Here is a 13,377-nt window from a genome sequence, read left to right on the forward strand (position 1 = left end):
ATGAGGCGGCGATGTCATCGGCAAGAGTGGAAAGACGTCCGGGTCTCAACGAGGGCAACCTGCAGCAAATCTGGTTAAGCCAACAAAATACGCGATTTGCCAAAGCGCGAACCAGTGGGCCAAAGATTGCCCTCAACAAACGGCTGCAGACAGATTCTCCAAGCGGCAGGCCTTTGAACCCTTTCAGGGACGGCGGTCACGACAGTGGACAGCTTTGGAGATGGGCAAGTGGTACACGCCAATAGAAAAGTCAAGTTTCCTGCCAAAGTTGGACAATCAAAATGTCACAATGAAAAGTGAAGTTATTCTTGCTGAGCAAAATATCCTGAAAGAGAGCAGGGACTACCCCCACCCCCCAAAAAAAAACTGAAATCGAAACTTTACTGCATGGTGGTTTTCAAATTTTTGCTCCAAGTCTTCTCAGGTTGCAATTCACTTTTCGTCGACGTCCCCCAACTTTCAGGACACCAACAGCAGAGGGCGCCGATGCAAAAAAAAAAACCCCAACCAAATAACCAGAAAATAAATAATACACACCTGTAAGCTCTGTATGAACTGAGAGGATTTTAATGGCAGTGAGGAGACCACCCTCGGATGGTCCTATGGTTTACGGAAATGCAATACTGCTTGCTCTTGGAATAAAGATGTGAGTGAGAGGAATACTCGGCGAGTGTGTGGGGGATCTCATGCTGAGGATTCTCCCGGGTCGCTGCCTTCCGGTGCCACTGCTCCTTCAGGATTTTCCATCTCCGTGTTGGCATCGTCCTCGGCGACGTCCTCGGTGACAAATAAGTTCCTCATGGAGTCTGACACCGCCTCCCTCAGTTCATCGTCCGATTCCTCAAAGTTCCTGAAACAATGGGAACACATCCGGGTAAACGAAAGACCCGTTCGCTGAAGTTGGCGGAACAGGAATGTCAGCATTTATCTGCTTTAGTCTTCGGGCAAGGGTTTGGGTTTGAAGCAAGGACTCGGGTTTTGCCCTCACCTTGGATGTCTTCACCCTGTGTCAACTTACGTGTCGTCGTCATCCGACCTGGGCTCCAAGCGCTCCTGATCCATCTCCACGTCCGAGTCTTCATCCTGGTCCTTCCTTTCAGGATCTGAGTGACAGTGTGGGAAAGTTCAATGTTGGTGCTTCCAGTTTTTGTTAGGCTGGGTTCTGACCTGCACTCTGCGAGTCCACAGTAGAGGAGGTGAGCTTGGCCTGGGCCATGGCGTCCAATAAGGACTTGGGCGGTCCAGAGACCCACTGCCGACGACCTACTTCCTCCTCCTCCTTCTCCTCACCTGAGCGCACCAACGAAGCTTATTCAAGCAAATGGGCAAACTACCGGGAGTCGTTCACACGTTCCAGAAGTTGATTTTCAGAAAAGTGGAGCCCACGCAAAACAGACGTGAAGCACTTTTCAGGTGTAACCAAATTGTTTCTTGACTTTCTCCCCCCCGAAGAAATAAATAAATAAGCAAATTGCACCTGGCTGAACTTTCAGCGTCGCACCGGAGTCCACGTCCATGTGGACCAGAGCCTCCATCAGCGTCTGCGGTGGTCCCTGGCTCCATCCCCTCCTCGGCTTGGCCCAATCATCCAGCTTTTTATCCTGGCTTTCCCGAATGTGGACCGTCCGACGGTCCACTTCCAGTCTCCCCTCCTGCGCCTCCTCCTCGTCATCCTCCTCCGAGGAGTCCTTCACGTCGTCGAGACGGATCTCAAACATGATTCCCTTCTGGAAGATGCCAGAGAAGGATGGACGACTTCCCAGAAAAGTCCTGGTTCTCAACGAGACCCACATGGTTTCTTATGGCGGCCTTCAAGTCACCTGGTTCTTGTGTTTCTTCTTGAGTTCTCTCCTCTGTTTTCGGTTCTCTTCCCTGATCTTTCTCAAAGCCGCTTCCATGTCCTGCATGAGACATGACATCTGTAAAGTTGACATTGAGGATGGCGATTCCATACAGTGGTCCTCTCCCTTATCAAATGCCCAATAAAGGAAGGTTTACCTGCATGGTTTGACCTTGTTGGTGTTTTTTGGGTTGTGTCGTCGAAGGTTGTGCTTCTTTGTCGAGCACAAACGTGTCGGGTTCGTGTGGCGGCTGAGAAAGAAAGAAATAGCCACACGGGACGTAACGACACGCGTACACCACCACCTTATCATGACGTATGTTACATGTTCTACATTTGGGATTATATGTTACATGTGTCATATTTGTGTTTTTCCCTGCATTACATCGTCTATTAGCTGTTCCGCGTATGACATTTGTTAACGCGTCTTCTATTCCTGCAAGGCGTACTCATACCGCATATATGCAGCATTAGCGTCACATTTCTAGAATGTGTTACATTATCTAACTCGTGTTACATGTGTTACATTAACAAACGCTAACGTATTGCCATCATCGAGTTGCTTTTGAATGTTGTGTTTCACATGTTCGATTGTCTAAAGCAAATGTGTTACATTCACTTAAAACGTGAGACTTTTTTTTTAACGTGCATTCCGCGGGCGTCACACCTGTATGACGCGTGTTTAATGTGCATCGCCTGCGCTACATGTCACAACTGTCAAATGTTTTGTTACGATGTGTGCTGCAATACGATTCATTTTCCCAACGTATGGAACATTTGCCGACTTGCTTACTTGTGTGCTTCAAGGTGTCACAACAGCATTCAGCTCTGTGTGTGTGTGTGTGTGTGTGTGTGTGTGTGTGTGTGTGTGTGTGTGTGTGTGTGTGTGTGTGCGCGCGCGTGAACCTCTGCCTCAGCTCTCATCCTCATCTGTTTCATATCCTGACGATATTGTTGTCTGATCAGCTCCAGCTGCCTCAAGTATTCCTGCAAACACGCGTGCACCAACACAGACATTAAAAATATGGACAAACACACACACACACACACACAAACACACATATCTGATTTGTTGCTCTGCAGCAATCGTCGGGTTTCACGCAGCTATGTTTACCAGTTGGTCGTCCTGCTTTCTGCCAGGAGGTACGTGCTGGGGTTCACGTGGCTGACATCCGCCGGCCGGCCGGCAGCCCTCCGCCGTACTGGGACGCAGACCCTGATGAGGTGATAAAGTCATCAAATATTCCATGAATTAGCCCCCTCCACAGAGATGAACAATGTTGATCACCAGCTGTTTCTCTGCCCTCAGCTTGTACTGGCTGGCCTCCTGTCTCCTCTGGAGGTACTCTTCACGTGCTGCTGCCACCCTGAAACACATGATGGCAGGTCGCACGTGCGTTATCTTGGTTTACGTTTCCTTGTTACATTCGTGTAACATGTCACATGTGGAACATTTGTCCAATGTGTGTTACATGTGTCTAACATAAGCTAAAGCTGTGTAACATGTGTTACTCATGTCTCTAATGAGTTAATTTAACAGATTTTCCTTGCAGATGTGTTATGTGCGTTACGTTTAACAGGTGTTATGTGGATACTGTCACGTTTCGAGGTGGTGGTGGACCCCAAATAAGCAGGCAGGAGGGAGGAGCAGGGTGTACTTGACGAATTGTATTAAAACATAGAGAAAACTAAATCCAAAACAAACAAATTCCAAAGTATCAAACAAAAATCATGACTGAAGATAAAACATAACAGCAACCGAAACATGACTGAAACAAACCTGGTAGCAGCAAACAAACAAACATGACAGCAGCAAAGAGCAACAATGACCCGACACTGAGTGTTCGGGCTGGGGGTCCTTTTAAAGCACTAATTACATAATGTCCAACAGGTGTGCAGCTGCAGGGAGAGCCCCACAGTGCCACCTGTTGGTCCCAAACCGAATCATGACAGATACATGTGTGATGTCACAATTGTCTGTTACATTGGTTCCACACGACTGTTACGAATGTTACAATGGTGTCTGTGTTAAATCTGCAAGTTGTCGATGCACGCGTTACATGTTACACCTTTCCTGCGTGTGTGTCACATTTGTCTAGAAAGTGTGACATGAGTTAAATTTACCATGGAAAAAAGTTGGGCTAAAAAGGGACCGAGCGGGTCGGTCCTCGTTTGACCCCCCCCCAAAAATCTGCGATGCAGCGTCGTGTGGGCCACTCACAGCTGGTAAGGCTCAACTGGAGGAGCGACGTCGTCTTCACACGGCTCACAGGGAGGAAGAGGAGGATGAAGAGGTGGTGGTGGAGGAGGAGGTGGAGGACAGACGTCCCCCCCGTGGAAGGCATCCAGCTGGGCAAAGTATTGCCGGTACTGTCCAATCCTGTACCAGGAAAACAAGCAGGACTTAGCTCAAAGTGGTAAAAAAATTAATAAAATAAAGTCATTGTTGTATTTGAAGCCACTTTTGGGGGTGGTCCCACGTGGCGTCTCCTGCCGCAGGCTGAGGAAGGTGTCCTGCTCTGTGGGGCTGGGCAGACATCACAAAAGCAAGCGCGGTGTCAGCTAAATAAAGAACTCCAAGAACATGTGTTACCCACATCCTCTTGATCGTGATTTGAACTCAACATGACAGATGCATCCATATTTCCCACTTTAGTAGATTGGGTGAAACGTAACACTCAGGTCAAGAAAAGTGTTGTTGTGTTTTACGTGTGTGTTTTTACCGTGTAGTAAGCGGGGCTGCACACTCTCCACTCGGGCTTGATAGGAAGTTTCTTCACTGCCACTTTGCACTTCTTCTTCTTGTCTACAATGCATCACAACAACAAGTGCATTTGTACATGTGCTCCACTAGCCTAAAATGTGTTACATGCGCTACATTTATTTACCAGGAGAGCGACATATAACAGGTGTGTTACAAATATTACATGGGTGCTATCAAAATGTCGAGTTCCATGTTACGTATATTTAGGATGCCTGTTACACATGTTACAGTTGTATAATCTCAGTTTGTTAGATGTGTTACATTTGTTTCATGCTTGTTACCTGTGAAACATTGATCTAATGTGCTAAATGTCTTACATTCCATGTATGTGAATGTGAGTGAGTGCGCGTGCGCGTGCGTGTGTATGCGTGTGTGTGCGTGGTACCTGGTGCTACTTTACAGATGTGACGAGTCGGTGTGTTATTGTGATTCTCCTGCACAAATTAACATAACACACCCACATTCACATACTCAGCATGTCGTTGCCTCAGTTTGGGACTTAAAAAGTGTGTGAGGAGTTCATAAATCAAGTTGAAAATAAAAGTGGTCAAAGAAGACGTACCAGAGCGTGTTTGTTCAGGAAAGGACGCTGGAGGATGGAGCTGACGGAAGGACGATCGCGAGGGTTCACCTGAACACAACGCAAGTACATGTGAAGGACTGTCATGCTTAAGTTACTCACGTGTGAGGAATCACACACATCAACATAAACACAAACTCAATGTGTGACCTTGAAGAGTTGCGCGATGAGCAGGCGAACATCATAGGAGTAACGAGCGGGCACAGGGTTGAAGCGCCCTCTGCAGATTTTACTGACCAGCTGACTCAGGCTGTTGCCCTCAAACTGCACATTACACACACACACACACACACACACACACACACGCACACACACACATTTATTGCAATTGCCTAACATGTGTTAGACAACGTAATGTCTTGCATGTATTACATTTGTCCAACGTGTGGTACATATACATGGTATATATATTGTCTCCAACATGTCACATTTTTGTAACATGCAACATTTGTTTCACAAGTGTGTTGCATTTGTCTAATTTGTATGTCACATTCTCTAACGTGTTACATTTGTCTATTCTGGCTTACATTTATGACCAAAGTGTGTTTCGTATGTTACACTTGTCTAAAATATTCTATTATTATATTCACATATCATCAATATTCACAGTACACAACATCAAATAACCGGTGTGTGTGTGTGTGTGTGTGTGTGTGTGTGTGTGTGTGTGTGTGTGTGTGTGTGTGTGTGTGTGTGTGTGTGTGTGTGTGTGTGTGTTTTGAACCTTACTGGATGTCTCAGAGTGCAGAGTTCATAGAGGACGCAACCCAGAGACCAGATGTCCCTGCATATACAGTACACAAATGCGCCACATCACCTTAATACCTTTGTTGTGCGGCTCGTGTGTACATACGTTTTGTTGTTGTAGGGCCGACTCTCGCAGATCTCTGGAGAGAGGTAGTGAGGGGTACCTACACAGGTCCTGGCCAGCTCCAAAGTGCTAGGCGTGCACACGCGTGCACGCACACACGCACGCACGCACACACACACACACAGTAGGTTATTTGATGTTGTGTTCCGTGTGTATGCAAATATGCCACTCACGTACTGAGTCAACATCCTTGCGATGCCAAAGTCGCCCAGCTTGACTTTGACACCTCGCTCACTCAGGAAAATGTTCTACAACACAAACACCAAAGTGTGACACTCATTTTGCAGCACAAAGAAGTCATCTGAGTTGACATTTCCTGTGATGAATTTGAGTTAAATGTGGTGTATGTCTCAAAGACATGGATGTATTTGTTTCAAAATAAGATTTTTTCCCCCCTCAAAATTGTACGTCAAAAAATAAGATTTGGGCCAAGAATTTTTTTTTCCTCAAAAAATAAGATTTTATTCTTCAATTTTTTTTCATGATGAAATCAGCGTTTTCCCTCCTAATTTGACTCTGTATTTGAATGAGCCACAGGGAAGCAAATAATACGTTGTGTCCTATTGTTCCACTGACATCACAGGAGGTACCTGACTCTTAATATCTCTGTGCAGGATCTTCTTGTCGTGGATGTGTTTGAGGCCCAAGCAGATCTGAACAAACCAGGCCAGGACCTGATGGACCGTAAACGACAACAACAGGATTGACAAATACCTCAAATAAAATTAACTGAATTCAAACTACTCTCACTTGAGACGTTCTAAAGCGAATTTGATATGTCCTTATAAAACCTTTACCGACTGTACAGGCAAAGTTTCAAATCACATTTTGAGTGGCATCATCTTCATAGGAGCCAGTGAACCAAATCAACTGTCCCGGTGTTCCTAATCAAGAGTCCCGCATGGATTACCTGCGGCTCAGTGAAGAAGACCCCTCTCTGCATATTGATCTTCATCATCAGATCGCCTCCATCGCAGTACTCCATAACGATGCACAGGCTGCCCTTTTCTATGCGCACACACACACACACACACACACACACACACACACACACACACACACACACACACACACTCGCACAAAGTGACCCGCGCACAAATAGGCACACACACACACACACACACACACACACACACACACACACACACGTACATACCGTGGAAGGAGCGGATGAAGGTGACAATGTTGGGATGTTCCATGTTGGACAAGAGCGCCACCTCTTTCCTGGCAGCTTCCTTCTCCCTGCTTGACATCTGAACACACACGTATAATAATAGTTATCATTATTATATTCATTACAATAAATAATAATCTCACAATGTGTGTGTGTGTGTGTGTCTGTGTGTGTGTGTGTGTGTGTGTGTGTGCATGCGTGCGTGCGTGCGAAAAATGTCATCAATACAAAAACATAAGTTAGAAAAATGTAGCAATTGCAAAAACATACTAAGTTAGATAGTTTTGAAAAAATCTCACAATAACCTTTGTGAGGTTGATCATTTTGACCACACACGGCGCATCATCACCGTCGTGGGCGGTCTTGGTTCGCACCAAGAAGGCCTTCCCGAATGCACCCTCTCCGATCGGACGCACCACCTCGTAGTCGTCCATAATGGCTGAGGGTCAAAACATTAACAATATTATGACAACAGTCAAGTTTCAGTACAGAAATTTGCACCCTACTATGTAAGAAAGCGATACACGCTCACAATTGTCACTTTTTGGATAGAATGTGTGTTCACGTGATGTTTATGATGATTAAAATACAGTACAATAATTATGTACCTACAATAACCAGAAATTACTCACTAGTTACTCTGTACTTGAGTAGTTCCCCCCCACAGAATACTTAGATACACTTCAGTAATTATTTGGAGGACTACTTTTTACTTTTACTTGAGTCATACACTTCTCTTGAGTACAAGTTTTTGGCTACTCTCCCCACCTCCTTCACATGTCTGTCTATTTGGTTAGCTCGCTACCTTATCTCACATATATCGTGTCATAGCTCTTTTGTAGTCATAATCCATATTTTAAGAGTTCCCGAACAATACCATAGTTAGGCGTGAGCTGGAAATTAAAGTGGATTTCGTGTAGCATGTCATACAATTATAACACTATAGCCATTGATAGAGGGAATATATCTGTTGAATAAAACACAATTTATCGACACATTCTCAACGGGGCTGACGGAAAGGAAATAGTGCGTTGCCATGGCGACAGGTACACGCATGCGGCGATTTTAAAGCTAACAATTCAAGTTAGCAAGTTCCTCTGTCCTATCTGTCTCAAAGCACGTCGTCTTCACGCTGTCTTGTCTAGCCACATAACATTATTACCTTTCTTTTCAAAGCATCGCAAAAGGTCACGAGTCTTTTTACTGCCAGGTGAAACTTCGAGCGCGGCAAGTGCGAAGACCTGTCGTTCTAAGCGGAAGTGACTTTGAGCTCGGCATTCTGGGAGTTGGTCTTGATGGATACTGGACGTAATGGGAGGGAATTGAAAAAGTGTCATTTGTTTTATTAAATCAAATGATGACACAATAAATTGCCATTTTATGTTTATATTGTATTGATTTAATTAAATTTAGAGAAAATATAAACGATTACATACCCCCCAAATGACTTGGGAGCGCCTCCTGGTATGTTTTGAAAATTCAGTTCTAAAACCAGTTTTAAACGGCTAGTATGAAATTTGGTATACATATCTATCATGAAAAATATTGATAATAAAAAAACCAAGGCATCGCATTGCTGTTTTTTTTCTCATATTTTGTTCTGGCCCAGGCCTATTTATTTCAGAGAGTAATAAATATTGTTTTCCCTCAATTCTACACACGATACCATCATGGCAACATGAACATGTTCATGAAATAATAATAATAACAATAATTAAAAATAATAACATTAAAATCTAAGACTTCAGTGCTTCTTCTCACTCTTTCTCATATTGTGTTCTGGAACAGGCGTCTTTCATAAGGTAATAAATATTGCTACCCCCTCCAAACTCTCCACACACAACACCTCATCATGACAACATGAACATGTTTTTTTTTCTACAATTTTATTAAAAATAAACATATATCATACGGGAGTGCATTTCAGTCGGACAAGCGACCTTTCCAAGATGGCGGCCGGTTTACGCAAACTTGCTTCCGCTTTTTGTATTTCTTCTTCGGTCTTCGGAGGACAGCAGTGGGCGACCGCGAGTATAAAATCCACACTTCCTGTTCCCCTCCCACTGCCACTATATACATAAGGCTTGAATCAGGTCTTATGAAACGTAAACATTTCAAAACATTTTTTCTTCTGGCAAAGCGAGTTAAAGGTTGTCACTTCGTACAGTAAACATGTCGATGTACAGGAACGCCGTGTGGTTCATGAAAGGACTACAAGAATACACCAAGTAAGTTGAAATAAACATAGCTCGAAAGGAGATGTGGTCAGAAGTGAGCAATAATTGTGTGGCGTTCGTGTACTGTACTTAAACTTATTCTGTAGTTATGGAAATGATTAATTGAACGGCATCCTAGACTCAAAAGCACCTGCACGTTTTCAGTGAGTGTAAAACGTGAATTGATTACATTTTGTCTGAGGTACCTTAAATTCTACCTGCACACAGTATCCATCTTTTCAACTAAATGAAAACAAGAATAACGGTAACATTAAAAATGTATTGTAATTTTTTTATTTATTTCTAGTGCATTTCAGTCGGACAAGCGACCTTTCCAAGATGGCGGCCGGTTTACGCAAACTTGCTTCCGCTTGTACCTCTTCTTCGGTCCTCGGACAGCTGTGAGCGACCGCGAGTATAAAAACCGCACTTCCGGTTCCCCTCCCACTGCCACTATATACATAAGGCTTGAATCTGGTCTTACGAAACGTAAACATTTCAAAACATTTTTTTCTTCTGGCAAAGCGAGTTAAAGGTTGACACTTCGTACAGTAAACATGTCGATGTACAGGAACGCCGTGTGGTTCATGAAAGGACTACAAGAATACACCAAGTAAGTTGAAATAAACATAGCTCGAAAGGAGATGTGGTCAGAAGTGAGCAATAATTGTGTGGCGTTCGTGTACTGTACTTCAACTCATTCTGTAGTTATGGAAATGATTAATTGAACGGGATCCTAGACTCTAAAGCACCTGCACGTTTTCAGTGAATGTAAAACGTGAATTGATTACATTTTGTCTGAGGTACCTTAAATCCTACCTGCACACAGTATCCACCTTTTCAACTAAATGAAAAAATAATGTAGCGCGATTTCTATGCCGCTGTATCAAATAAAATATGACTTGCCAACAAAAGGTATGTACTGTAATTCCAAATGACCACCTTTTATAATTTAATAAAAATATTATTCAGCTTTTATGATTTAAAAAGAGTAAGTTATTTTTATACATAAGCTTATTTGCACAATTATGAGAATGTCATGAGTATGTAAACTAAGAAACAGTATTTTTGTAAATATAACTTTCTGTTTTATTTATTTAAAGTGACATATATCGTTGCGTGAACTTTGATCAGGAGTGGTTACGAGGCGGCCGCCAAGACTTTTGTGGCATCGGATATGGATGTGAACTTGAATGGTCGCTCCTTCCTGATCACGGGGGCAAACAGCGGTCTGGGCAAAGCCACGGCGCAGGAGATCGCCAGTAGAGGTGAGCGACGACAACCGCTGTGCCTTGACTTCATGTCGCCCGTTTGTGATGATGTACGTTTGCAGGGGGAACCGTGCACATGGTGTGTCGTAACAAGGGGCGAGCAGAAGCCGCCCAGAAAGAAATCATGGAGCTGAGTAAGAACCAGGTAAGGCAGCCTGGCTTGGTAGTGGCCCCTGGAATTCTTTGAAATTCACCCCATGGCGCTGCCTGCATGTGGGCGGAGCTTGTTCCATAGTTTGATGAGTCGACTTTTTGCTGTTTGTTGCAGAACGTTCACATCCACATCGTGGACATGTCCAGTGCTAGACAAGTGTGGGAGTTTGCGCAGAGTTTCTCACAGCGTAATGACCTACATGTGTTGGTAGGAGTGCACGTGAGTGTACGTGTGTGTATACTTGAGACCGTAATGGATTGTGTGATGGCCGTCACCAGATCAACAACGCAGGCTGTATGGTCAACCAGCGTGAGCTGACTGAGGAAGGTGTGGAGAAGAACTTTGCTACAAATACCCTAGGTGAGTAAAAGCACAACAAGACAATTCAAAAGGACATTGTGAATGCTCAGAGAAGGTAAGACATGATAGTTAGTTCTATTTGCAAACCTAAAAAATGGATATACCTGACATTTATTTTGATTTCAGGCACATATATTCTCACCACTGCATTTCTACCTGCCCTGAAGAAAGCGAAGGATCCCAGAGTGGTGAGTGGACTGTCATATTCTTGATCTGTTGCACCACACAAAAAAACAAAATTAATTGCAACATGTTTCTTAACATAAGGAAAATACCACAGCAAAAAACACACTGGAATAAAACTATTCTAAAGAGTGCAAAGAATTAAACGGTTTGTGGGTCCCAATAACTCACTGGCCACTGTGTTGCTCCTTCTGGTGTGTGTACCTGGGCCACCTGGGGGGCAGTATGATACATAGATACTGTACTACAAATTTGTTGCTAATGAGACGCAGAGGATAAAGAATATTTGCCTCTGAGTATTGTTTAATAATTGTTTAAAGGCTGATCATTACAGCAACATCAATGCTAGTTTCACTAACGAGTCAATGGCGCTAGCAGACTTCAACTGTTGCTTCTTGTGAGGTTCACTGTAACTATCAAACGTTCATCACTCAAACTTTTGCACCCAATGCAAGACAAAAAAAAATCAAATAAACCTGAACAACTGCTTCTTACTGGAAAAAAAATCAAGGTCCCACATAAACAGTATGTTTCAAACGGGTCGCTTATTCTGCCAGGTGACGGTGTCGTCGGGCGGGATGCTGACGCAAAAGCTAAACGTGGACGACCTGCAGTTTGAGAAGGGAGCCTTTGACGGCACCATGGCCTACGCTCAGAACAAAGTTAGCAACAACAACAAAAACAAAAAACAGCAACGGAAAAGAGCTCGGCAATGCAGAATGACGTGTTGTTATCGTCGTCGTGTGTTTGTCCAGAGGCAGCAGGTGATACTGACCGAGAGATGGGCCACGCAGCACAAAGACATCCACTTCTCATCCATGCACCCAGGATGGGCTGACACACCGGGTACATGCACACAATGCAACTATTGCACAAATGAAACGGAATCACATGGGAACATTGTAACACATCAAATTTGTTAAACATGTCTATCATGAGTAGAGCCAGGAAAAAGTTGCTTGAAGCTTTACCTGAAAAGACAGGAAATCGGTCTGGCAGATATTATACACTAGTATACTACTCAGGTTGAGTCCTCGGTTCATCGCGACTCACACCTTGAATTATTACCAAGTCGGATGATTTTGGTACTGTCGTTTCTTTCTTCTCTGTCACAGCCGTTCAGTCGTCCATGCCATCTTTCCACGCCAAGATGAAGAACAAACTCCGCACAGAAGCCATGGGTGCCGACACGGTGGTGTGGCTGGCCGTGTCCGAGGCTGCTGCAAAGCAGCCTAGCGGACTCTTCTTTCAAGGTCTGGAACTAACTCTCTTTTTTTAAAAATGCATTGTGGGAGAAAAACAATTTGAATCTGGTCATTTCTTCCAAGATCGGCGTGCTGTGGCCACACACCTCCCGCTGGCCTGGTCCAAATCCACCACAGAGGACCAAGACAAGCTCCTGGCGGCACTCCATGACTTGGCGCTGAAGTTCAAACCTTGACATTTTTTTTTAAATTGTTTTTAACACTCCTCAGTTCATGTTTACAATGTTTCTTGTGCTAATTGGAGATCATACGAGATGAGTAAGTATTGTGGTTTAATTCTTTGTTGATTTACTGTCAATGGAGCTGAATGTACTTTTATACTCAATGTTAACCGCTGTATAATAAAATTACTCGCACACAATTCAAGAGCCCTCATCACTCCGATGCAAGTCATTAGTTAGGCTGTCAGAAACAGGCTCACCAATTGCATCAATGTAGAACAGTGTGAGCAACTGATATTTGAACACAAACAGTGGCGCAACACATGTAGACAGACTACATGCTGAACTCTCAAGAATTATGACATCATCGGATGCGATAGGTTTTAAGTTTTGAGCCATGTATATCTCAAAACTCTGAATAGCACTTTTTTTTTAATTACACTTAAGAGGTTAAATAAAGAAACAGACTTGAAACGTGACTTTTGCTCTTGAGGAGGGACTTTTTGTGCTTTAATGCATTGTTCACACATGATCACAG

The 13,377-nt window shown here is 43.8% G+C and overlaps 2 protein-coding genes across 9 annotated transcripts; one reads left to right on the plus strand and one right to left on the minus strand.

The window, feature by feature from the left end:
• Positions 1-399: 399 nt before the first annotated feature.
• On the minus strand, positions 400-8,491 carry nek5 (NIMA related kinase 5). 6 transcript variants are annotated; one of them, XM_019875825.1, is made up of 23 exons: positions 8,392-8,491; positions 7,604-7,668; positions 7,212-7,308; positions 6,966-7,063; positions 6,646-6,729; positions 6,233-6,303; positions 6,038-6,124; positions 5,914-5,968; positions 5,335-5,448; positions 5,167-5,235; positions 4,990-5,038; positions 4,564-4,646; positions 4,303-4,367; positions 4,062-4,220; positions 3,129-3,207; positions 2,955-3,056; positions 2,747-2,827; positions 1,999-2,091; positions 1,821-1,901; positions 1,478-1,727; positions 1,168-1,290; positions 1,019-1,103; positions 400-850 (listed from the first exon to the last, which is right to left on the minus strand). In XM_019875825.1, the coding sequence occupies exons 2-23, from the start codon at positions 7,661-7,663 to the stop codon at positions 685-687; spliced, it is 2,151 nt and encodes a 716-aa protein (XP_019731384.1). In that variant the 5' UTR covers positions 7,664-7,668; positions 8,392-8,491; the 3' UTR covers positions 400-684. The 6 variants fall into 6 exon arrangements, with proteins under 6 accessions (XP_019731384.1, XP_019731373.1, XP_019731347.1 ...); XM_019875814.1 differs by having other exon boundaries at positions 4,303-4,369; positions 4,581-4,646; positions 7,535-7,668; XM_019875788.1 differs by having other exon boundaries at positions 7,535-7,668.
• A 781-nt stretch (positions 8,492-9,272) lies between these two features.
• dhrs12 (dehydrogenase/reductase (SDR family) member 12) lies at positions 9,273-13,039 on the plus strand. Of its 3 annotated transcripts, none has more exons than XM_019875702.1 (10): positions 9,273-9,457; positions 10,580-10,713; positions 10,779-10,861; positions 10,985-11,077; positions 11,149-11,230; positions 11,357-11,418; positions 11,971-12,075; positions 12,169-12,259; positions 12,529-12,666; positions 12,742-13,039. In XM_019875702.1, exons 1-10 carry the CDS (start codon positions 9,402-9,404, stop codon positions 12,852-12,854), a joined length of 957 nt encoding a protein of 318 aa, XP_019731261.1. In that variant the 5' UTR covers positions 9,273-9,401; the 3' UTR covers positions 12,855-13,039. The 3 variants fall into 3 exon arrangements, with proteins under 3 accessions (XP_019731261.1, XP_019731253.1, XP_019731266.1); XM_019875694.1 differs by lacking the exon at positions 9,273-9,457 and adding an exon at positions 9,865-10,058; XM_019875707.1 differs by lacking the exon at positions 9,273-9,457 and adding an exon at positions 10,186-10,210.
• Positions 13,040-13,377: the final 338 nt, after the last annotated feature.

This window comes from Hippocampus comes, unplaced genomic scaffold, assembly GCF_001891065.2.
Source record: "Hippocampus comes isolate QL1 unplaced genomic scaffold, H_comes_QL1_v1.1 scaffold321, whole genome shotgun sequence".
In the NCBI taxonomy this organism is placed as follows: Eukaryota; Metazoa; Chordata; class Actinopteri; order Syngnathiformes; family Syngnathidae; genus Hippocampus; species Hippocampus comes.

What these genes read in the sequence shown, in the direction of transcription:
- dhrs12 (XM_019875702.1), top strand. Translation starts at nt 9,402, where the DNA reads ATGTCGATGTACAGGAACGCCGTGTGGTTCATGAAAGGACTACAAGAA. An exon ending in TGGCCTACGCTCAGAACAAA is followed by an intron (nt 12,076 to 12,168) that starts GTTAGCAACAAC and finishes GTGTTTGTCCAG; the next exon opens with AGGCAGCAGGTGATACTGAC. An exon ending in AGGATGGGCTGACACACCGG is followed by an intron (nt 12,260 to 12,528) that starts GTACATGCACAC and finishes TCTCTGTCACAG; the next exon opens with CCGTTCAGTCGTCCATGCCA.
- nek5 (XM_019875788.1), bottom strand. Translation starts at nt 7,663, where the DNA reads ATGGACGACTACGAGGTGGTGCGTCCGATCGGAGAGGGTGCATTCGGG. An exon ending in CCAGTTGAGCCTTACCAGCT is followed by an intron (nt 3,208 to 4,061) that starts GTGAGTGGCCCA and finishes CATGTGTTTCAG; the next exon opens with GGTGGCAGCAGCACGTGAAG. An exon ending in AGAAGAAACACAAGAACCAG is followed by an intron (nt 1,728 to 1,820) that starts GTGACTTGAAGG and finishes GGCATCTTCCAG; the next exon opens with AAGGGAATCATGTTTGAGAT.